Source organism: Epinephelus moara, chromosome 4 (genome assembly GCF_006386435.1).
Source record: "Epinephelus moara isolate mb chromosome 4, YSFRI_EMoa_1.0, whole genome shotgun sequence".
Lineage (NCBI taxonomy): Eukaryota > Metazoa > Chordata > Actinopteri > Perciformes > Serranidae > Epinephelus > Epinephelus moara.
Genome location: NC_065509.1, coordinates 15711178 through 15734974, shown reverse-complemented (window position 1 = coordinate 15734974; position 23797 = coordinate 15711178). Strand labels below are relative to the sequence as shown.

The 23797-nt window shown below is 40.8% G+C and overlaps 1 protein-coding gene across 1 annotated transcript; it reads left to right on the top strand.

The window, feature by feature from the left end:
* The first annotated feature begins 17207 nt into the window (after positions 1–17207).
* adrb2a (adrenoceptor beta 2, surface a) lies at positions 17208–22624 on the top strand. Its single transcript, XM_050042840.1, has 2 exons — positions 17208–17347; positions 17561–22624. Exon 2 carries the CDS (start codon positions 17561–17563, stop codon positions 18815–18817), a length of 1257 nt encoding a protein of 418 aa, XP_049898797.1. The 5' UTR covers positions 17208–17347; the 3' UTR covers positions 18818–22624.
* Positions 22625–23797: the final 1173 nt, after the last annotated feature.

The window sequence follows — 23797 nt, the reverse complement described above, 5'->3', positions numbered from 1 at the left end:
TTTGAAGTGAAGGTACATTGTCATTGTCATGCCACATCATTTTGTTATTTCCATTTCCTCTTCTTGTTAGTCACAGAATTGTTCAAACAACGTACCCGTATCAGCACGCTGCACGCTGTTTTAAAGAGTCTATTAATTTCCACAGGCAGGCTTACATTTACAGCTGCTATTACAAGAATCCATTATTGAATAAAACTAAATATTTACAATCTTTTTGGGTTTATGTACATTTCTTGCAACGTCAGGAAATTAAAAATGGCTTTGTTCCTGCCAAAGAAATTACAACACAGACAGGACAGACAGGAAATGGTGTATGATGACAGATGTTGGCTATCTGGCTAGCTGATCACTCTCCTGCTCTCACAGAAGGCAGCAGAGAAAGTGGCACCTTCCCCGGGCCAAGCTTGTGATGATTACAGTGTTTTGTTAAAATGAGGCTTCATGAGATAGTGACGTGGTAGTTGCAGAGCCTACTCCCTGGCCTTATTGTACACACATTAAAATGGACATTCATCACTTTTATCTCCTGTTTTTCTCTGTTAATGAGTGAGCTGGGTTGCACGCAGCTTCGAGGGTTTACTCTCTTTGTCATGGGTTCGACATCTTGACAGAGAAATCAAAACTGTATCAGTTCAGCTATAACGCTGGCATTAAAGCTTAGTGAAAAGGTGGTCTTACAATACGTCCACAATCAGTTAATCTTTTTAGTCTTTCTAATATGTTTCCTGGCTGTCACTTTTTATGCCGTGTTTTTTTTCTCATTTATTCTTTTATTGTGGCCCAGACTGTTTTTTATCACTTAAATAACAAAATAAATGCAGTGGCCTTCTCTACGTCTGTGTGTGTGTCTACGTGTTTGCGTCTGCATGGAGAAATGGGTCAAAGATTAATTGATGGTATCTATAATGAGGAAGACAACATGCTGTTCTTGTGTTTTGCCCAGAGGATAACCTGGCGAGGAAATGAAAAAGCCATGTATTTTTTTGGACAGGAAATATTAACGGAGATTTACCAGAATGGGTGACTGTGCCCGGCTGTGTAAAAAAACATTAAAGGACACAGCCCTGTCTAGTTTAACCTGTGTTTTTTTGTTCCAGGCTTTGTTATTGTGCCATAAAGTCATTATTGTGATAATGTCCTCTAATTAACCTCATCCTGCAGGCTTGTCCCATCCCTCACAGGACAAAATTACAAGGGGTCATCACTGGGAGAGCAGCTACGTTACGTTCCTCTCCATTACATTACTCAGACAGGGTCGGTGAAGTGAGACTGAGCTTTTTATTGGCTGCTCAATGGTATGCTCAAAGGCAGTATGAGGTTGTTGACCTTTAAAGTCAGGTCATGCATAATGGCTGCTCAGTCAATTCTGACCTGGTCTCGTGGCTGCTTTGAGCTTGAATGTAAACAGTTGCTGCTGACTTGCTGTACGTGAGCATCTTATTGGAAGTTAGCACAACACAAACAATCAACACGGCAGAAATAATACCAAAATATAAACTCATTCTCGCCCACATTTGCAGTATAAACAAAGCAAGATGCACAAACACAGACAGCAGATGGTTAGTGACGTGGCACTTTTGTCTTGCATCCAAACACTAGAATGCGTGTTTAAAAATAATCAAATATTCTGGTCACTCAGCTGGTTTTACAGTCTTCGTGCAATCAGAGATACAATCTCTCATGAATGATATGTCAGGATGATTATTCTGGCCTCACCTACAGACTGGATTCACAGTTGACCAGTCACGAGATTAAGTGGCTATAACCGTGCATGGAAATACCTAAACTGCAACAGTGATGTTAATTTCACACTTTCACACAGTGTTAACTCCTGCTCACCCACCCACACAGTGGAAAAAGACCTTCTAGCCTTGTGACCATATCCACAGTCAAAGTAAATCTTATAATGATTAAAAACGTCAGTCTTGCATGTTAGTGATGATGACGAGGTAGAGCTTTTCCAAAAATGCTGACAGGTGTTACAGATACATTTTTCTCTGTTGCTGTAGTTTAACATTTAGAGTGAGTGACAGTCTCACTCTAGTGAGATCAAACAGTGTTGAGAGGCCTACTTATAAAACCCTACAGATTACTAAATACGTGCACTAAATTGTAATTTGTACTGTATTCCACCAGAGAACTAATTAGATAACAAAATAGTCTTACTCAGCTCATTTGTCTGGGTCATATTTGGCAAATGCACCTCATATGACTTTTACACTGTGTCCTAACCGCAAGCGAGCGTCACTCTCTGTCCATACTGAATCTGCTAAATATGCACTTCTGTTACATCATATAAACAAACCGTGTCGGCTACCTACCAGCTGTGCACTTGACTGGAGACATAACCACTTAAAAGATGGCCGAGTACTTTCTCTCTTTGACTGTACTTTTCAAACAGAACACATGTTTATACTGTGATATTTACTGGAAATGACACACAATATAGCCGCCAGCAAACACGTTATTATTTGCAGTGGTCATTTACCAGAAACTTTCTGCTTTCTTAACATCTCCCTTCAGTTGGCTGCCACCTTACATAGGTTTTATATAGTTAAATCAAGAGGTACTGTGTGGATAACTCCTCATTTCAACTTCATGAATCAGCCATTCCTCATCTATTGCAGCTATTTCAAAGTGAGCAACAGGAATGAATAGAAACAGGTCATCGACGAAAGTTCAGCTCAAAACAGCAGCGCTGCATCGCTCATGGCCAGTTAGGATGTCCTCATCAAAAACAATGCAGTCAAACTGATGCTCACATGCACCGCATTTAGTTAGGACATGGTGTTAGAGCAAATAAAACAAAAACAAATGAAGTAATCCTTTCAAGTAATCTATTTTTAAAGACAGTAACTGTTTACAGAATACCGTCTATTTAAACTGTAACAGTAACAGAATACAGTTACTCATATTTTTTTATTTTAAATACGTAATCAATCATCAACTTGCACAAGCTTGTATGGCTTGAGTTGAGTCACTCATGCAACCTAGTGCAGAAACATAGCCCTAACTTTAAACCTCTGTAAGGGACTGCATGCAAACTGGAGTGTGGGGTTCGTGGGTCAGATAAGGGACAGGGTTATTATTTATTTCTTTTTGCAAAAGTTGCAGCAACACTAGCACAACAGAGTCATATAGTCAGTGAAGTGACTTAGTAATATATTTTATATTAAACAGTAATATTTATGTAAAGTTTGCTAACAATTGCTAGCATTAGCCACTATAAACTACTCATCATATGCAACCAAAAATGGCTGAAACAGCAAAACCCTGGAGTGTAACATGCTGAGGAAGGGTGCTTTTCATTGCTTATAAATTCCACTGTTCATTTCACTCATCGTCAGAAGAATGCATTATGTCTTCTTTTAATAGTCTCACTTTAAGTTTGCAACATTGTTAATTCTTAATGCACTTTTTGTTATTAATGGTGAATTGAATGTGACCAGTTTATTTATGTATTATTATAAGATACTATGGGTAAATTGCTGCAGTTTTTATTTTACTCAGGGGGAGGGGCCAGAGAGAAATTACCACTGAGGAGGGCTTTTAGTCTCCTCCCACCCCAATAATTTATGTACAGTCCCTAACCTGAACCTGAACATAGCCATTTTATTAAGTTTCTTACTTTCAATTATCAGAACTTCCGAGGCTGACAGACAAGTTTAATCACAATGATAGCATCAGTCAATTGTGGAAATCCCCTCAAAGGCAAACTGGAAACTGTTGGTCTGATTTCAGTCTGCACTGATACCCTCAGGTTTTGAATGGCCGCAGGCTTTGTGGAACATAACCTGTAAAAAAGCAGCCAGATTCATGTTTTTTTTATTTCAGCAACAATTGAGTATACAGAGATTTTTTTTTTACATGGTAGAACCTGGTCATGCATTTTGATCTGAGTGCTAGTCAGAAGCGTGACTCACTGGCAGGGGTGGCTCATTGTGTGGAAACAGTCCTCTACTGGCAAAATTGTCAGTACAGACAGCTAATCAGACAAGGCTTCCTCATTGAACACTATGGGAACATTCCTCTGGGGATACTTTTTATTTTTCCCTATTAACCTTAGGTTCAGACTTGTTCTTCAGTAGTGAAGGAAGTGCAGGCTGCAAAGAACTGCAAAAATTAACTACTTCGGAAGTGTCAGGTAAAGTTTGGAGGAAAGAAAAGAGTTTCCCAGGAGGACACATGGCTTTGTCTACAGCTGTGCAAAGGCCCCGTGTGTGTCATGAATCATGTGTTTTCTTAAAGCCGGTGTGTTGTTATATGTAACACATACATGTCAAAGTGTCCGGCTGTGCTGCATTACAACGGTAAAGGGGGGCAAACATCTTGTGGCTAGTCTCTCTCATGGAGTTGTTAAAGCATCTGTCAAAAGTTTGAATGAAAAATATGATGTCAGCTCAAAGATTAAGCTGAGAACAGGTGTCGCCATTTAAGAAGAAACAATAACCTCTCAGAGTGGAATACCGTCATATAGTTGTTCCCCCAATTCTGAGTCAATGTTATTCTAAATTTCCATGATTATTTTCATGCTGCTAATATATCTGACACATTACTCAGCGATGGTAATTATTTTGGAGCAGTGACTAAGGAAAAACAAATATAACAGTCTTTAGGCGCTTTGCGTGAAGAGAATGAATTAGCTGTTCTTCAGTGCAACTGCTTCAATCTGATTAGTAAATCACATTTAGATATGGTGGATGTTCTTGAATGCGCAGTATAGTCTACAAAACACTGCAGCTGATCCAAGGCAGCTGGCTTTATCTAATAAATGCACCCAATCAAAGTAGCAGGGGTTTAAAGTATTGATGTATGTACTGATCAGATGATAAAGTGAAACACTTCTTGTGTGTTTCTTTGCTTCAGTTTCTTCTTTAAATGGTAGAAAACCCATCAATGATTGAGTCAGAGCCTTTACAGAATGTATTTGCATAATGTACCAGTGCCAGAGACTTTCCTTTTAATGAATTTGATCAATGGCTTACATGCTACATATGCCTCAACAAGAATTAATCGCACAATCTATTACGTTTATTACATAATTTCTCAATTGATTTTATTTCGCATTTGTCATGAATTTCATGCTTCTTTTGACACATTACTCTTCATTTGAAGGAAATGAGTGGATTGCCCACAGTCTGCGGCCAATTTCATGCTTCACTGGAATGAACTGCTATATTGTCAGAGGCGTATAGGCTACCTTAACTGCAAAAATGACATTCAACAGCTCCTGAAAAAAAAAATGCAATTATGATGCATTGCATATGCATTTCCATATGACCAACAGAGCCCCCGGCAGTGCAAGTGGAGCTGGGTTACCCGCACAAAAGCAATGCAGCATTTTGGATGTTTGTTATATGGAAATGATCTCACGGGTCATGGTTCTCTGTCGGAAACTGGTGGTTTGGCCCCTCTGGGTTGAGTATCTCAGAGTCTTGCTAACGAGTGAGGGGAAAATGGAGCATGGGATGGACAGGCAATTTGGTGCTGCATCAACAGTGATCCAGGCGTTGTGCCTTCACCGTTGTGGTGAAGAGGGTACCAGTGAGGGAAAGCAACGCTCTCCCATCCATCTCTATATTCCAACCCTCAATCATGGTGATGAGCTTTAGGTGGTGGCCGGAAGAATGAGATCATGGATACAAGCGGATGAAATGGGTTTCCTTTGTATGGTGGCTGGGCTCTGCCGAAAAGATAGGGTGAGGAGCTTAGACATCCGGAGGGAGCTTGGAGTAGGGCCCATTGATGTAATTCAGGCATCTGATCAAGATGCCTCCCGTTAGAGGTTTTCCAGACACATCTAACTAGTAGAGGGCCCCGCTGGAGGGATTATATATCTCATCTGGCCATGGAACGCCTCAGAATCCCCCAGGAGGATCTGGAAAGCATTGCTGGTGAAAGGGACGTCTGGAGTTCCTTGCTCAGCCTGCTGCCCCTGCCAGCCAGCCCCTGATAAGCAGATGAAAATGGATGGATGGATGGATGGATGGATGGATGGATGGATGGATGGACGGACCCCACAAAATTTCTTTTATGCTTATCTCTTTAACATTAACATTAACATTAACTACATAAACCATGACTGCTGAAAAAGACTGGAACTCTTTTATTATGCATAACTTCGATCCAGATTCTGGTCTTCACATAAAAGCAAATATGTACCTCCATTTGACTGTAATTATGTCCAAAGGAGTAGAACAGAGTGATGAAATACAACCCACTGTAGATCTGTAGATCACACAGTATGACACAGCAAAGATAAATTATTTTTGCATTTCTTATCATCCAGCTTTTAACTTTTAGTCGGTTTATGTTGCTATCACACATCTGCAACATGAGCTGTGGCTGCAGATATCCCTGATAACAGATACTGCTGAGAGTTTAGATTCACTTCTTGCTAAGAAATAAAACTGGCCACAGATTAAAGTTTATGTTCATATAACCTCAGTTAGCCTGTGGTGTAAATATCTCTGCAGATCTGTATTTAATAAAAGTGTTTACACTGCCAGAAGATGTATAACGTGTTAGGATAAAACTTGCTAGAGAAAACACCAATGCGGTTTACACACACACACACACACACACACACACACACACACACACGAACCAAAAGCAGAAAGAGAGGTAAAGATAAAGATAAAGTTGAGTCATGTGGAGAGAGGTATCATAAAAACTGTCAAAGTTAATTAGAATGTAGCATTTTCATTTGTCACATTTTCTGGGGTTGTTGTGGTCTGTCACTGTGTCCCAGTGTTAATCATCTGAGGCAGTAAACAACAGGGTGGCAGGAGGAGGGTGCCACTCTGAGGGTGGCTCACGGTGGCATCTTAGTTAAATGTCACAGATACCAAATTTGCATGTTCATGTATATGGCTGCGTGGAAGGGTGCTGCATTGTAACAGAGTTATAACTGAGGGATGAATAAGTGATAAACGACTGAACTTCTGTTGTGTGATTCCATTTATCTGTTTCCAGTTTAACCATCTCCAAAGGCATGGTACAACCTCCTCCTAAAGTGGCAATAGACAAGTATTTTTGCTTTAACTCAGCATTATGATTTAAGTGTTCTCTATAAGCTTCCCTTTCACTGTACAACTCTGTCTGCCACCTGGTATGACCTTGCAAGAAAATGAAGGCTCAATAAATGACAGAGAGGAAGTGTGCCTTCCATTGCGCAACCAAAACAGGAAGAGGACAGTGTTTGTGTTTCCCTATCAATAGCTATCTCTAGTTCAGCCTGGCCAACCTGAGGTGATTTTGTGATTGCAACAATTAATGCAAATTTCAGCCAGTCCCTTTAAATTCTGCGCAACCTTGCAACTTTACCTCAAATGTGACTTTTTAAAACAGGTAAAATCTCATTTCATTGTAGAGCTGGTGCAGCTCATTGTCTTACTGAGCCCCTTCTTGCTCCTCTCCCTAACTCTTTCTGTTTATTGTGAGGCTACTGCAGTGGCAGTGTAAGCTCCGTACCTGGGACAGGGCTAACTGTTAGCATACGGCTAACATCACTCAATGGTTATTAATGGGTTTAACAACAGACGTTTTGCTATCAGTGTGAGATGGTTTGGACCGTTTAATGGCTCGGTGATGGATGTTAGTCGCTGCTGCTGTGTTAACATGTGCTAACAGGGTAGAGACAACAGGAGAAGAGCGGCTCGTGGAGACGGTCCTTCAGCGCTGCATTGATTGGCAGCAACAGCTGATCTATGGCAATCAGCTGCTTTGAAAGTAGGCATTTCTGGAGGGACTGGCACCTACTAAAGAGAGTCCTCTGACCACTCAAGGTGCTTTTTTACACTACAAGTCACAGTCACCCACTCACACATGCAGTCATACACTGGTGGCCAAGGCTACCATACAGGTTTTACCATCGGTGTGTGGGTGTATTCAGTGCAGTGTGTGGGGTTTAGTATGTTGTTCAAGGATACTTCAACATGTGGACTGGAGGACCCTGGGGTTGTAACCGCTGATCTTCGGATAAGTGAACGACCTCTCGACCTTCTGAGCCACAGCCGCTCCCTAAATCAGCGTAAGGTCTGCAGTTAAACGCAGCAGTAAAAAGTAACTGTGGAAAATAAAATGCATTGTGTTCTGTGTTGCTGGTAGTTGCGATGTTCTGAAGAAAATGGAAAGCAATTCGGTTGTCCCATCACAACAGGTATGCTCTGTCCCCTTCTCTTTGACTGTAAATGCTTCTTGTGAATATGTCTTATTTCTAACACAGCAGACAGAAACCAGTCAAGACTGAAGCTATTTCTAGAAGTTGTATATCTGTCAAAGTGATGGTGAATAACAAAACCAGAGATAGTCGTCGGTTACACATCATATGCTCACTTAGCATGGAATGGGTCAAAAGTTGTGCTTTTTCTGCAATGAATTTCTGTGGCAGGGAGTAACAGAGTAAAGGCAGGGAGTCGTTAGAGGATGGAGTCGCTTCCTTAAGTGGCAAAGAGAAAGAAATCAGCCCACACCCTATTTATTTTCACATTAATCATTGTAGGAAGAACAAAGGCCTGTAATTCCAGGGGTTGGCCCCAGTCCCAGTTGTCTCAGTTATGCAGATTTGTACATCTTGAGGATATAACAGTTCTTAATTTAGCGGAGCAAATTAACACACATTCTGTGATGGAAAGTTACAAGTAGTGGGTCACAACAGGACTGAAATTAAAGATCAATTTTCTGTAGGATCAAGGATAAATCATACAGTGTAGGTTCAGAAAGCTAAAAACTAACTTAAGCATAGCTTGGATCCACATTTCCATACCATGAATTTTAACTGGTTTCCAGTTAGATTCACATTATAGATGGATAATATCATTGGCAGCTCCAGGATTGGTCCTTAGATGCATCTTTTCCATCACTTTCATTTAATTTGTTTGGGAGGGAGAATGGTAGCTGTTCATTTATTTATATTTCTATTTAGTGTTCCTCCATCACCTGAAGTTCCCCACTGCCTATAGCCTTTCACAATAAATGAGACAACACAATAATCACGATTCAAATGGCACCAGGACCTGAGAGTATAAACACTGTAGGATGCTATTAAAACTTCCTCAACTATTAGAGAAAGGAGTATTTGTTTTCTTTTTGTATTAAAGTAGTTTAGGGTTGAATTACTGTTTTTTTTTTTTTTAAAGCAAAGACAGATTGCAATTCCCCTCTGTGCTGACCGGAGGTCTACAGGGACTTTTTTGCTGAATGGTACAGATTTGTAAACTAATTAAATCCTTACAAGGACAGTAATGCATTACTGTTCCTCCCATAGGGTTAAACAAAGGTAATAATTCAGTTCTGGCCTTGAATACCTAATTTGCACTATAAATCCTGCCTCAAGCCCCAGAGTTAAGGCAGAATCCCCTGTTTTACCAACAGGAAATTTGGGTTAACTGAATAGGTCATTGGGTCAATCACAGCACTCACCCTTTAACCTTCATGAACATGTCTAATAATAAGTCTAGTACCCTCTGTGAGTGTTTCTCTTTGTGTGTCACGATCAATAAGAAAAATAAAGTGGATAACTCTCACGAGACCGGTGATTTTTCTGCCAAGCAAAGGAAGGCTTTGGGAAAGCTTTCATTGAATACAGTAGAGTCTACTGTCCCTTTGGCACAGACATTATTTTCATTTCCATTAATGCCATGCAGGGAAATGTTGATTTGTGGAATGTCGGGAAAGTCCTGGAAAAATAAAAAATAAAAGTAGAAGAAACTGAGAGGGTGAAATAAAGTGAAGCCTCACGCATTTATAAATCCTACATCAGCATGATATGTTATGTTCACACTAAAAGACGTCAGCACCCTGCGTAATATATGTGTTACATTGGTCAGACCCCTGTAACGACGTTTTTTTTATTTATCCTTTGTATATGTTGAGCTCCATCTGGAAGCCACAGCCCAAAAGTTGTTGAATAGTACAGTGAAGTGTTTTTACAACCTCTTCCTCTGTCTGAACTTTATCAGGGGCAAACTGAGTGAACAATGACTCCCGGTCAGTAACTGCTTAGTCTATATATGGTCTGATACATTAGAAATATACAAACCGGTTTTGTCCTATGGTTTCTGTTTATCTGAACAACACTGAATAACTACTTGGATACTTTCCACTTGCAAGAACAAGAACACACTCAGCCTCTGTAGTTGCAAACAGTATGAGAGTTTTGGTATTTGATGGTCATACACCCATTTGATTTTGGGTGGACCTCATTCACAGTCCCCCAGGGGCCTTCACCACACAACCAATTAGTGGGTCAGGCTCTGGATTAATCCCAAGGGGAATGTCTTTGTTCTGATGAATTAAATTAGGACATGATTGGCCTGAAAATAATTCCTTGAATCAGTCAGAGATTGAATGGATTAGACATGGCTGGACAGACAGCAGACAAGCTGTGTTTTCTTTTCTTTTTTTTGCATGGTCACATTCAATTTGAAATATACTTTTAAGGCATTAATCATTTCTGTCTGTGTGTCTTCTGTAGGAGAACATGAGACTGAGAAAATGATGGCTAATGAAACATATACCAAAAGGTATAACATGAAGGTAGACTGCACAGCATTTACGTTGTACAGTATGTATTTCTATGTGTGCATGTACTGTTCAAGAAAAACACTGTGTTTTTTGATAAATGTGTGAGGTGTGTGAGTCAGTGAGTGAGTGAGTGTGTGTTTGCAGGAGGATACAACAAGGACATGTGTGTATCCTTTGCATCTTGCAAGTGTATTTACAAATACATTTGATAGGGCATGGTCACAATATTAAAGTTAAGATTAAAATTAACATTTGCAAATATTCACCGGGGGTTTACTTACATTCAATGCAAAGGAAGGGGCAAATAAAACATTCGCTTTTATCTTATATTTTCCCATTGCGTGGAGTTCAACTTTGGTGAACTAGCAAACCCTCAACCAATAGCAAAGAGGTGTGTGTGGAGGAGACACTGATTGTTGCTGTGTTTAACCAGCCAATATTGTATGATATTGGCCATGAAAAATACAAACGAGCTATCTACCATTAGCTAGCAAGCTAGCGTTCAGTGTGTGCCACACCTGACACTTTCAGCACCCCTGATGCCTTACTTATATAGAATCTACAAATTACTTTTTCCAACTCTGACTGTGTGGATCCAGGCTGGACAGCGAATGTGCCAGCAAATGCTAATGAGTGTTGATTTTTCAGCGTTAATATTTAATTGAATTGTCAAAATATGTTTGTACACTCATGATGACTAATTTGACTCTGGGGCAGCACCGTCTACAAGTGTTAAGTTTACTCTGCTGGCTGTCACAGTTTTAGATTTTAATATTTTAGTAGTTGATATTTAAATGAATTGTTCAACGCTTTGGGAACTCTTATTCAGTTTCTTGTTGAGAGTTAGACTTGAGGATCAATACTTGTCTTATCTTTGTACACTAAAGCTAGAGTGACGAGATAATGAGCTTACACGGCATGAGTGAGAGTGGTATCAATCTTCTCATCTAAGTCTCAGCAACACTCCCAACACACACAACACTCCGGCTGTTTTTATATATATTACAATACAAGGCAAATGTCATACCAGTAAAGCAATTTGACATTTAAGAAAACAAGTGAGAGAAAGTATTTGGGCTCTCTCATTTCCTCTCATGCTCCTGAGAGCTTTCCCCAGAGGAGCAACGCCTCCAGGTATTGTTTGTCAGAGATTACAGGAAAAATATAGCAGGGTAAGGTTGAAAGTGCATGTTGGGTCATCGGGTCAACATCGCAACTTTCGATGAATTGGAAAAGTGGGAATCCAAGAGGAGATGCTGCGGAGGGGAGATAGATTTATTGTAACAGTGTTTGACTAAACACAGCAGTGTACAATATCTAACAGGGGACAGGATCCAAGACAGTTAGAGGGTTATCCAGAAGTGAACCGGCTCTGCCTGGGTGTGACAGGATACAGGAAGACAGATGTCACAGACTGAGGAAACCAGTCATGATTAATCGAACATGTAGACCCCAACTTTCCAAAACAGAAATTACATTTACATTAACATTTATGGTACATAGATCCAAAGCAGTGTGAAGTTTAAAGGGACAGTTCAACCCCAAATTAATAATAGATATGTTTTTATCTTATCTGTAGTGCTGTTTATCAGTCTAGATTGTTTTGGTGTGAACTGCGGAGTGTTGAAGATATCAGCTGTAGAAATGTCTGCCTTCTCTCAAATATTATGGCTAGATGACACTCGGCTTGTGGTGCTCAAAGTGCCAAAAAATACGTTTGAAAAACTCAACAGCAATGTCTCTTTACAGAAATCATGACCTGGTTACACTAAGTAAATAATCTTAAGCACAAGGCTCTTGTGCTTTCTTTGAGAAAGAGCCTTGTGCTCGAAACGTCACAGCGCAACTCACACCAAAACAATCTAGACTGATAAACATTTTGCGCTGTAACAGCAGTTTGAGAAAGAGCCTTGTGCTCGAAACGTCACAGCACAAATTAAAAAGCCTTCAATGGGAGCTGAGACTTGGTGTGCGGTACATTTTTTCCTTTTTTCATGACTTTTATATATATGTATCCAGCTCCCACTCCAAATGGACCTTGGGATGTGTGTGTTTTTTGACTATTATTGCTTGATTGGAGAGAAGACAGACATCTCTACGGCTGATATCTCCAATGCTCGACACACTGAAACAAGTACTTTTTTTTTAATGAATTGTCCCTTCAAAGGTATATGACACAGGAATTGTTGATTACTCTTTGTACACACAACATTCAAAGTTGGCCCCTCCTTCCTAGCTCTCTAGCATCTTTCCTTGATTGCTTGACAGCACGTGAAAGCCAACTGACGAGCTTTGTTGGCTCAGCATCTCACCTTGCTATATTTGCCATTTTTTGCTGCGCGTGCTGCTTACAGTCTGGCAACTGGTCTCTACCTTTTTATGAAGTCCCGACATCATCTGCGCACTATAATTTACTAGGGGCTACACACCCACCGTTCAAAAGTTGTAGCCCGGAAATGCCCCAGACACAGCGAAATATGGAGAAAATGAGAAAATACAGGCAGAGGGCAGAGTCTCTGCTGCACAGCTTTTACATTATTTATAAAATGTATTTTTAAATATTAGCAGAGGCGTGCAAAGTATCTTTAAATGGCAAAGTACAGCTAAGCTCACAGAGGGTCCAGTGTTCATTATAGCCCCCAATAAATACTTTAAGTGAAAGACTGCAGACAAAATACTGACCTTTATCAGGAGGAATGCTATGTCTGTCATGTAGTGGAGGAGATAAGGCCATATGGGTCACTAAAATCACGTGAGTTTAATCACCTGGGAGCATTTATGTTAATCTTTGGTGCAGTGTTGACATTTCTACCTCATTGTTGCAAGACTGAAGCTCAAGGGGTGTTCAAAATGAAAAGAGTTTATCCTTGGGTGAGAGGAGATGTGCTTTGTCAAATTCAGGGCGATCTGTGCATAAGATTTTAATAATACAATAGGAAATTGTACAATCACAATTGAAACGCTAGGCAGAAGGTCAGCGGATCATCAAAACATTTGAATTCATACAGAGATCATAAATATCCATGTTCATGGAAACCTGCCAAGAAAAGCTGCCACGCAACAAAGGGTTTAACCACTGACAAAAAGTCAGAGGGTTGTTGTCCTGTGGGGGCAATAAAAGTTTGCAGCACATTTTATGGTAATCTGCCTTGAAGTAGTGAGCTTTTGCCATGGACTAAAGGATCGACCTCCACTAGAGGGGCAGCATAAGGCAAGATTCTTTAAGGCTCAAAAGCAATATGAGAAATCATAGCAGGAGGCAACGCATGCATCTGAGCTCAATTGTTTCGTGTACATGTGCACAAACACACTGGCAAGCGCCCAGAGAGAACTAAACACACCTACTTATCACAAAGACCTGTTTATGACCCATGCTCTATCATAATTGTTTCATCGTTCACAAACCAGGCCCGACCTCCCACCGTGACTATTATCAGAACTCCACCAAAATCAATGCACAACAAGCCTTAAAAAAGGTTCTTATCTATTGATGACGGATGTCTGAAAGAGCATTGATCATGTCACTGCAGCAATCTGTTGTAAACAGCAAGGACAGCCAAGCACACAACAAGGAAAGAAATACTGACCAGGGAAATTCTCCCTCTGCAGCACATGGCTGTTGGATTTTTGAGAGTTGTGTGGTGTCAGACCTCAGGTAGTACTTAACTTTTTCACCAGTTTGTCTGTAAAACATTCATTAACAGAATAAATATGCAAACACTATTTGCGTGTGATGTACAATCTTTCCACAGGCGCTTAGTTCTCCAGTGCTTCCCCCAGTCCGAATGGTCTCGAAGTTATCAGAGCTCTAACTTTAAATAGGATGATGTGGTTCTTAACTTGCAAACTCTTTAAATACACCGGCGGTATCAAACTTTTTTTAGTTTATGGGCCACATGCAGACCAATTTGATCTCAAGTGGGCTGCAGCAGTAAGACTATTGCAAAATAACCTATAAATAACAATATCTCAAATTGTTTCCCCTTATATTAGTTTAGAGAAATACAAGGAAAACGGATGATGAATAGTCTGAGATGTCTTAAGAAAAATATGTGCTGTTTCAACAATATGTCTCAGTTTTTCCACATTCGGGCAGTCTACCACTCACTGTCATTACATGTGCATTTGTTCCATACATTTCCACTCCTGTGTCTTAATGCTGTCATCACCACACCAAACTAAAGTGGAAGCTATTGAGGAGGCAGGGTAAGTTACCCTTACACCGTTTTTACAACAAAATCAATGCACGTATGAGGTTTTTTTTAAATGTGGTAAAACCTGTTGAAAATTGGAAGACCGACTGCTTTCCCACTGCTAGAAGACCAGACCTTTGCACACACTCGGCAGACGGTAGACCAGTATGTCTGTTTGTTTTCTTTAGTGGTGTGTTTGAAGTCACAGACAAAAAACAGATTAGTAAACAGTAGAAAGTGGCATGGAGGCCAGTCAGAATGTCATGGTGCTAACTTCTTTTTAAATATCTTTTTCGGTGTCTCTCTCAGATTTGTTGCAGACTAAATTTTGAACTATGTCTGGTAGCCACTTGCACAGAAACAGACAGTATTTTGTGGCAGCCTGTCATTGCAACATGCCAACAAGGGGGCTTAAATTAGTGTGTCCATCTGGGTGTCTTCTTTCAGCTGAGCTGACAAATAACTGTGACTACTGCAGAGTCATTTGTCCAAGGAATGACCACCAACTGTAACATTTCCCATTGAATACAAATGCCAGATGTTAGTGGGTATTAGTGGTATTTTTGTGCAGGGGGAAAGGGGCTTTAAAAACCATGTACATGTCAAAGTTTTAGGCAGTGTCTTAGCAACAGGGGGCAGCATGTTGGTGCAGTGGTTAGCATTGTCGCCTCACACCAGGAGGGTTCCTGGTTCCCAGGGAGGGGGGCCCAAAACGAGGGTGAGGGAGCCCCCCTGTGCGGAGCCTGCATGCTCTCCCCATGTCTGCATGGGTTTTTCTCCGGGTACTACGGCTTCCTCCCACAGTCCAAAGTTAATGGGTGACTCGAGATTGCCCAAGCATGAATCTATCTCTATGTGTCAGCGCTGTGATAGTCTAGCAACCCGTCCAGGGTGTACCCCGCCTCTCGCCTATTGTCAGCTGGGATAGGCTCCAGCTCCCTGCGACCCCTGACCGGGTAAGTGCTTACAAAAATTAAAAATGAATGAGTAAGCAACAGGGTTCCACCAATACTGTTTGAAGACAGAAGTTTAATACAGATATTTAGTTCTGAAGCTGCTGACTGACAATACTTTGCACAATATTCACTATCCTTAAATATGACCACCATAACTATACTTTCTCAGAGAACTGTATTCTCATGACAGTAAAAACCTTACATGAAGTACGTACTCAGCATTTATTACCTTTATCCTGAAGCCTGCACCTTTTAGCCTGCACAAGTGCATCAATATTAGGTGTGCAAAGTCATTCAGTGGGCTTGATTAAACCCTTCAGCGTGGCAGTTCTGAGCTGAAATGCGCACTCAGATTATACTTACTTAGAAGAACTTGTATATACGTGTATATACATGTCGGTGAAGATTTTCAGTCATCCAGGTCACTGTAACCGTCAGTGTCATATTCATTTAGTGTAAGTGCATCATGTTGACAACCAGGACTGAGGGATAAACTAAAGCAAAAGACATTCACAGCTCTGAGTGGCTGATCTGTTCTCCCACTCTTTCTTTTTTTTAATCTGTCACTGGTAGCACCTTACTTCCAACATAAGCTCTATTTGTTTAGCTAATACATAGATAATAAAGTTTGTGCTGTCTCGGAATTTGAATAGTACTCGGGATACAGACACAGAGAGCTTCCAATGAATAGCTGCCTGTTACACTCTTTGCATGGACTAAGTAAGCTTAACAGAAATGCAAATTTGCCCTGAATCCTAAAAACATTTTTCCATTTTTATTCAATATAGCGTGAGAGTTTGTTCGGTACCTGCAGGGCATGCACTCGTGGAGATTCATAACAGAAATAGGAAATGGGAAATAGGAGTTGTCTGCAGTCTAACCTTTAGATATTATTACATAAACAAAAATGTTTTTGATTTCATGGATCTGCAAAAGCTTAATCAGTCATTCTGTATGTCTGCATTTTTATTTCAAAGCATCACAGCAGCAACAAGCACTGATACTCAAAAAGGCATTGTCAGGACAAAGCAATAGTGACAGTCAAACCTCCTAATAAATCGTAGCGTGTACAATGAAGCTGGTTTAATATGCCTGTTGGATCACGACTCACTAAAAAAAGGGTCAAAGAGAGCTTCACCTGGTTTTGATATGATCCAGACTAACAGGCAAAAGCTGTAAAACCTCCTCTGTGCTTGGACTGCACGACTGAACAAAGTGTTTCCTCTCAACTTTAAACACAATGCTTCCATTTTTAAATTACTGTGTGCTTTATAGGACTTTTAAGATAATCATGTGTTTAAAATATATAATCTAGAACTAAAAGTCAGGAAAAAGTCTTTGCTTGTGTTTTCAGCTTTTGTCTCATGCAGCCCTGCAGCACCAGCAGCTGCAGGGACAATGTGTTCAAACTCTCGGGTGCTCTGAGCACCCTCCGCAGGCTGGCTGTCTGATTGGCTGAGCACTGACCATGATGTCATCACTGCACGCTATAAGGGCTCTGGGAGACACATTAGAAGAAACACTGCTCAACTGAGGGACTGAGAGAGTGAGACACACGGAGGTTAAGAAAAACAGACAGCAGAGAAAAGGACATGTGACAGTGAAGGAAATACTAAACAGTGGCATTTCTACTTTGTATGGGAGGCAGGAAGCGGACAACTACCTGTGGAGGTTTGTACTTTTTTGTTCGGCTTGTTTAGCATGTTTTTTTAAGCTTTGCTTGCTGAAGCCTAGCAGGATGTAATGCATTTGTTTTGAGGTGTTGGTGCTGTAGTTTTTGTTCTCACTTTATTTTTCTTTTATTATCAGGTCACTTTTAGATTTAAATTGTGATCCTCACCTCTGTGTGTCTTTGTGTGTGTTATCTACATATGGCTTCTTCAGATGGGAAGTACGACTCTCCCAGTGTACCTTAATGTGAGTGCAGTGACGATCAACTCGACGTCAGACCCAGCTAAGAATGAGGAAGGTTACAGTGAGGCAACGATGATCCTGCTGGGCATGATCATGTCCTTACTCGTCCTGTGCATTGTCTTTGGCAACATCCTGGTCATAACAGCGATCGCACGCTTCCAGCGTCTCCAAAATGTCACCAACTGTTTCATCACATCCCTGGCCTGTGCTGACCTGGTCATGGGTCTCATCGTGGTACCTTTCGGTGCCTGCTACATCATCTTTAAGACCTGGCACTTTGGTAGTTTTTGGTGTGACTTCTGGACTGCCACTGATGTGCTCTGTGTGACTGCAAGCATCGAGACCCTCTGTGTCATTGCTATAGACCGTTATTTGGCCATCACTTCTCCCTTTCGTTATCAGTCGATGCTGACTAAGTGCAAGGCTCGTATCGTGGTTGTGCTGGTGTGGGTCATTGCCGCCTTGATATCTTTTCTGCCCATCCACATGAAGTGGTGGATAGCGAACACTAAGATAGCTGAGCAATGCATTAATGACAGCAGCTGCTGCGAGTTCCACACCAACATGGCTTATGCCATCACCTCCTCTATCATCTCCTTCTACATCCCTGTGGTCATCATGGTTTTTGTCTACAGCCGCGTTTTCCAGGAGGCCAAGCGCCAGCTGAAGAAGATTGACCAAAGCGTTGGACGTTTTCACAACAGCGACAACACCAACCTCAAAACTTTGGAGGCCAACAATGGGCGTGGCCACAAGAAGGCCAAGTTTTGCCTGCGGGAACACAAAGCCCTAAAGACACTGGGCATCATCATGGGGATCTTCACTTTGTGCTGGCTGCCCTTCTTTCTGCTTAATGTGGTGGTGGCCATATGGAAGGTGGAAGGCATTGACCTCACCTTCAGGATACTCAACTGGATAGGTTACGCAAACTCTGCCTTTAACCCGCTCATTTACTGCAGGAGTCCTGAGTTCAGGTATGCCTTCAAGGAAATTCTCTGCATGAAGAGGAACCGCCTCAGTAACCCGGGGCCCGTGAACGGATACATCTACAGCAGGCACAGCTGGCAGAGCGAGCTGCAAGGGAGGAGTAAGGGCAGCTTGGAAGACAGTGACATTAATGAAGCGTGTCTGGGGAAGGGAGCTGGGGTCTGCAGCATTGTGGACAGAGCAGTGGACCCCAATGGAAATTGTAACAAAGGCCTAGCGACTGTAACGACTGTCCTCTAAATTTGGAGCCCTGAGACTTCTGTCAGCAGGGCGATCCAGACATGTTTACACTGCTATCATAAACTTTTTTCCAGTTGACTAATGAAGGTAAGGCCAGTCGAACTGACTGGCAAAGAAACTGTAATAATTACGTTCAGCTGAGGAAAGAATTTCTGTTCCTCTTTCGACACAGTGAACTAATACTGTAGGTAGATCACTTTTCCTTTTGTCACGTGTATCATGTTTAACTTCCATCTACCTCACCACATCTTTTCAACATTTGTCTCTTAATGGACTATTTCACATTAACTCACTGTCCACAGGACGTTCGGGCAGTATCTCAGCTGTGTATTTACTCTAGTAAATGGTCTGTGCGTTATATAATTGCTAATTATCTGGCTCAGATTGAATTTGTGGGCATGTTTTCTTCATCCGAGAGTTCTTGGCAAAAGATCCCACAATTTATTAGCATAAAAATGTTTTTGAAATTCAAAGTAAATGTTGGAGGCTGTAAATTCCGTTTGGGCATGCCAATTCTGCATGAGTCATGAGTTCTTATTTCCATCAGAAAATGGATGAGGAGCATGGACAGATCAGACCTAATGCTTCTTTGGTGCTTTGTTTGAAGAAATACATTCCAAATCAACCAAAATTATAATTTGGCTTTATTTCATTTCCATTTTTTATTTGAATTTGATGGATTGTCTCAGTGTGGAAGATGATTAACAACAGGTCTGGCAGAGCCTGTATCTCTCTCACACTCTCCTCACTGCTCAGCAATGTTGTGAGGCCCTGCTCCCTGCTCTAGTGTTTTACAGCCTGTTGCATTGGGTGTTTCTGTTGCCAACAGATAGCACGAGAAATATGAAGTTATCTACCACCTACAGATGCAAGCTGAGAAACGCCAGGGGCCTCTGTTACTCATATGATAAATCTTGCAAGTTTGTGTACGTTGCAGCTAGATTCCATTATCAGCCCTGAAGATATCTAATATCTTTCAGTGCAAAACAGATGGCATTAGCGTGGCTAATCTCCTGGGTATCGACCTTTAAAGCTTGCAACTGTTGAAAAAATATTTATTAAATTTTGTTCAAGTCTTCTGCTGCACAACCTACCGGTATTATCTTAAATCCACTCCACTTGTGTATTTGTGCAACATGTAAACCAGTAGTTTTGTAGGTACATTATACAGCCATTACATAAGGCAAAATATGAGTCCCTCCTGTCCCCTGTATGTGCCGGTGGCAACAGCAATAGTTGTCCCTTTTGTTGCACAAGCCCTGTTTGTTTATTACAATGTGTGGTTGCTGTGTTCCAGCATGTACAATGTTTACTGAAACCAGAGACGCCGTTTCCTTAGTCATGGCACAAGGGTACAAACCACACACATAATAATAAACAGTGCGTCAAAATAGCCAAGTGATAACATAGTTCCAAGTCTGAGACTGGTGGCGGCGGTGACCACTCAGAGGCCAATAAACGGAGATGAGAAAAGCAGTCCTGAGCAATGCACCTTTGTCACTGTTCCCTGACATTTCCCAGAGTCTCCTCACTATAAACGGATGTCTCTATCTTGATGAAATCAGTCTAACATTTGGATTAGACACTGAGGAGTCCACTGAGCAGTGCCTCAGCTGTTCCAGTTGTTTCAGTCAATTTGCAGACTGTCTACTTAAGACACTGTGTGGTGTGCAGACTCCAGGAAATACCGTCAATCCAGCTGAGCCCAGCCCAATAAACAAGAATAAATCCATTATCTCTGCTGTTTAGCTGGAGAATCAGATAACCCCATATCAGGGAACACTGAACAGATTAGTACATCACAAAGTATACAGTTCCCAATTTGCTTGATGAGATATGATGCAATCCAAAGGGCCAACCTGAAATGAGACTCTCTTGTTTTTATCACCCATTTTAAGATCACAGGCTCTTGTGAAAGTCACTTTTGACATAGGTAAGCATTGACGGGAAATGAGCACTTAGCATGCAGGAGCCTGAATTGGAGAATTCACGCTTTCCCTCCCACACTCAATAATAGGTGTTGCAGGTGTATTCCTCTCCCCAGTCAGCTTGATGATCTGTGTGTACTGATCAAAGTGACAGCATGCTAAATGTGGCTACTGACAGCAGGAGGGGGAGCAGGGATTCTCTGACAGTCTAAATCGGTGTTTGACCTGTGTTTTAGTGCATGTAGCATAGACTCCGAAGTAGGGTAAGGTGACACCATCAAAACTGTGAACTTTATTCCCGTAGAGGAATCCATATGTACTGTATCACTAGGTTTGGTCAGCACTGTTGTTGTTGTCGTCACAGACCTTTGGAATAGACGTAAATACAGTGTCATCATACGTCAGTGTTTGCCATGTGAAAAACAAGCTTTCCAGTGTGCTGATCTTTTTCCTGTTTTTCTTTCTCGTAGATTTACAGCAAAGTAAATGCAGGGGTTGAATGTCATGACAAATGTTATCCAGGGTATTTTTCTTTTCAACATTTTCACTGTACAGCATGCACAAAGCACAAAACAGACCAAGGTTTTGATATATGACTTGTATTTATTCACTCACAATGAATTGATGCATTGATACTAAATGAACGAGTCACTGTTGACTGTCTGCAATGTATTTAAAACATCTTTCATTTCTAGTAGCACTTCGCAAGTGATTGTTTGCATGTCTGCTATATATATGTGTGGTGATGTGTTTGTGGACTGTAATGCTATTTCTTTTCAAAGTGATCTGTTTAAGTCCAAGTGGAGTAGGTTGTGAACTATATATCCACACTGCTCTCTCCTGGCAGTGGCCTCTCCTTGCACCTCAGCTGTCTCACGAGTTATTAATGGTTACTGTTTCATCAATATACCTGTATAATAATAGGGAAGGTAATTCATGTCTTCACCCCTTCATGCTGGAGGACACAGCACGGTTATGTGCAATGAGTCTTGAATGATTTGCTGACACTACGACATTCCAAGTACAGCTGATGGTTTGGAGCATATACCATGTCCACTGATATGAACATTCAGTCCTCCCCATGAAGTTTGACCCTAAACTACCTATTCTATCCACTGGTGTGGTTATTAAAAGTAGATTCTGGGTCAAAGATAAGTCTTAGAGGTTATGTTACAATGAGGAATGTTTATTTTAAGTACAAAAGAATATAATATTTTCACATTTTAATATGATCACGGCTCAGGTGGACCAATGCTAATGCTGTCCTCGCTGATCCATCCTTGTTCCTGCTCACTTAAATACTTTGCTGAAGTCACTTTACCCCCCGAAGAACAGCTCCCAGTGTTTTAGATTAGGTTGTTCACTAACTTAAAACAGCACTGTATAGCACTTTCATGAAATATTTGCAGAGTTATTTTGTCAATTGAATCCACATTTGAGTTCATGAACTACAAACAATTATTGGCTGGAGAGTTCACTTGTACCATAATATTTTTGTGGAAGTCCTCTTTCCTGTCTGCGACTAAAAATGAAGAGTCATGAGAAACTGCAGATTCTCAGCATGGACGCTGCTGAAGGTGGACTCTTTTGATAAATTGATGTATGTGAATGTGATTTTTTTTCTATGAAAGTTGAATATTGCTTTAGCTGTCATATGAAAAGTAAACCTATTACATGTGAACCCTTTTTCCGAGTGAAAAAAGTCGTCACTCAGCTGAATGTTTACTAAATATTTGCAACGCATTTTCGCACAAAGTTTTTGTCACTGTTTGTTAAGGTTACAGAGCCTGTTACAACATGTGGTGTCCTGTGGTATTTATGAAAAAAATCAAGTGTTTGTGCTGTAATATTTGTATTGAAATAAATTATGTATATGTTGCATGTAGTGTCCTCATTGATTTTGCCTTCATGATCATTCAGTTACATAGAATTTAAAGAATAAGGTATCAGCCATCTGAATGCCTCAGGCCTGCGCGCTGACAGCAGTTAAGTCTATTTCAGTATGGGAAAAGCAGTCACTGGCATGTAATCCAGATGGAATGATGGACAGGAAGGAGATCGGGCTATTATGAAAACGTTTTCCACTCTCTTTGTGAAACTGCATGTCTGCCCAATTCTCCAAGTAATCATAGATTAAACAGAGCACCTCATTTTACTCCAGAAATCCAAGGGAGGACAGTGGAGATATATAGAGCCATAAAAATGTCCTGATATTTGGCACATAGCCAGAGTGAAAAGCACTTTTTTATGTTTCTTTTAAGCATGAAATACTGTCATCTGCTGAATGAAGATTAAAAACATAGTTAGAGGTAGTTATCGTGGTTAGGGTTGTAGAAAACCACAGCCAGGGCGATATATCTAATGGGATTCATAAATCAGCTAATACATGGGGAGTTTGTGTTGAACAAAGATTTTCGAATGTTATCACTCGAATGGCTTATATGACATCTGATGCCCCACAGTTACTTCGGTTAGGTTTAGGAAAAGAAACTTGGTGGCAACATACCTTAGAATAACTCAAAGTCCCCTGGGGGAAAGCCCTATGTTTGTTTGACCCACCCACTACTCCAACCTGCATCACTGCACGGACTTTTGGTCCTAATTTTTCGCTCTTTACTCCCATCAGTGCATTGATCATGTGATCACAGCCTTGCCAATTACTTGGGTTATATAAGAATTACTGGCTGATAATTATGAGGTATATACAAATTGTTGTGCATTACTTTTCATAGATATATGTATCAGTTGTAGGTGAAAACAGCCTATTAGAGTCTGCATTATGAATGGTTATGAACTTCATACATATTGGTTAAGAGGAGCTGCTACACCCTCCGGTAGGTTCAGAAAGCCATTATCAGCCCATTATGTTATGTACAGTGTTATTGCTGTCGTAGTTTCATTAGTTTTCATTTTAACTTTCTTTTAGGTGTAGGCACCCATATTATGTGGTTAGGTTTAGAAAAAAAAATTTGGGTTTAAATAAGTGTGTTTGTTACGTAATGTAACGCAACGTAATGTAACGCAACGTAATGTAACGCAACGTAAAGTAACG